This window comes from Aplysia californica, unplaced genomic scaffold (assembly GCF_000002075.1).
Source record: "Aplysia californica isolate F4 #8 unplaced genomic scaffold, AplCal3.0 scaffold00455, whole genome shotgun sequence".
NCBI classification, from domain to species: domain Eukaryota; kingdom Metazoa; phylum Mollusca; class Gastropoda; order Aplysiida; family Aplysiidae; genus Aplysia; species Aplysia californica.
In genome coordinates, this window is record NW_004797725.1 from 216616 (window position 1) to 217970 (window position 1355).

The window sequence follows — 1355 nt, forward strand, 5'->3', positions numbered from 1 at the left end:
ACATACATACATACATACATACATACATACATACATACATACATACATACATACACACGTACATACATACATACACAAACACACACAAGCAAACACGCACACTCGCACACATACAAGCAAACACGCACACTCGCACACATACAAGCAAACACGCACACTCGCACACACCCATGCACACGTACACACGCAGGTAATAACATCCACCAATCACCCGGCTCACATGCAGGTAAATTAATTAAACACATACACCACGCCCACACCCACTCCAGCCCACCCCACCCCTCTCCTTCATTTTTTCTCTGACTCATTCGTGTGCTCCGTTTTTCTCTGCGTAATTATTAGCTTGACTGCTGTCTCAAAATACTGCTTGATAGTTAATTCTTTTTAAAAAATCAATTATTTCAACAACTTGCGGACTATCAGAAATGATACTCTAATTTACGGCTGACTGATTCTTAACTTCAAAAGTTACGATACTTTCTACTGAAAATATTTGTCTCTTTAAAGCATATCTCTAAAAAAACCAAACAAAAACAAATTATGATGTTCCTACTTCTTATTTCGAAGGTAATAATATTTGCTATTTTACTATGTCTCTCAGTCTTCCCGTATTATTATACAATGTACTTAAGTTTGTAATAATAATAATAATAATAATAAATAGCATTTGTACAGCATATATCCCTGCTCAGCAGCAGGCTCTATGCGCTTTACACTATATTATTATCCCAGCAGACACTCCGAAACATTCTCAGCTTCCCAGGAAGCATACAGTGCAAGCAGCTGATTAAGCGCTCAAACACTAACAAACTGACAAGATCTTTCGCTGTCCACCTGGGTGAAGTGATGAAAATTGGTGTAAAGCGCCTTTCTCAAAGACACAACGTCGGGTCCCTGACGGGATTCGACCCCACGACCTTACAGTTGCGAGTCCGAGAGCCTAACCACTAGACCACCGACGCCACTTTTTTGTTTAAGGAATTTCCCCCCCAAATAAGATGCAATGTAATTGTATTTTAATTTTGTTTCCAGATCTCATGACTACGATATCATTGTTGAAGGCAAAGAACCAACAAGCATGTGGATGGTCATTCGATATGATGGGGTCTACCCTAAGGAGTTTCCTAAACCCGTGAGTTGGGGAGAGTTTATGTTCTCAATACAAGAAATTATTTGGAGAAGATTTTGTGACAGAATATTTAGCTTGTGTTGTTATGTTTGGTGTTTGGGTGCGTCTGGTGGTGGTGTGTATGTGTGTGTGTTTGTTTGTTTGTATTTGTGTGTGGGGTGCGTGTGTGTGTATGTGCTAATGCTAGGGTGTGTGTGTGTGTGTGTGTGTGTGTGTGTGTGTGTGT

The 1355-nt window shown here is 40.0% G+C and overlaps 1 protein-coding gene across 1 annotated transcript in view; it reads left to right on the forward strand.

Moving 5' to 3' along the window:
- The window catches only part of LOC101854815 (advillin), a gene marked incomplete at its 3' end in the record, with an annotated part of 40034 nt that overhangs the window by 34670 nt on the left and 4009 nt on the right, over positions 1–1355 (forward strand). Inside the window, 1 exon segment of the mRNA XM_013086326.2 lies at positions 1033–1132. Coding sequence (XP_012941780.2) covers positions 1033–1132 — 100 coding nt within the window.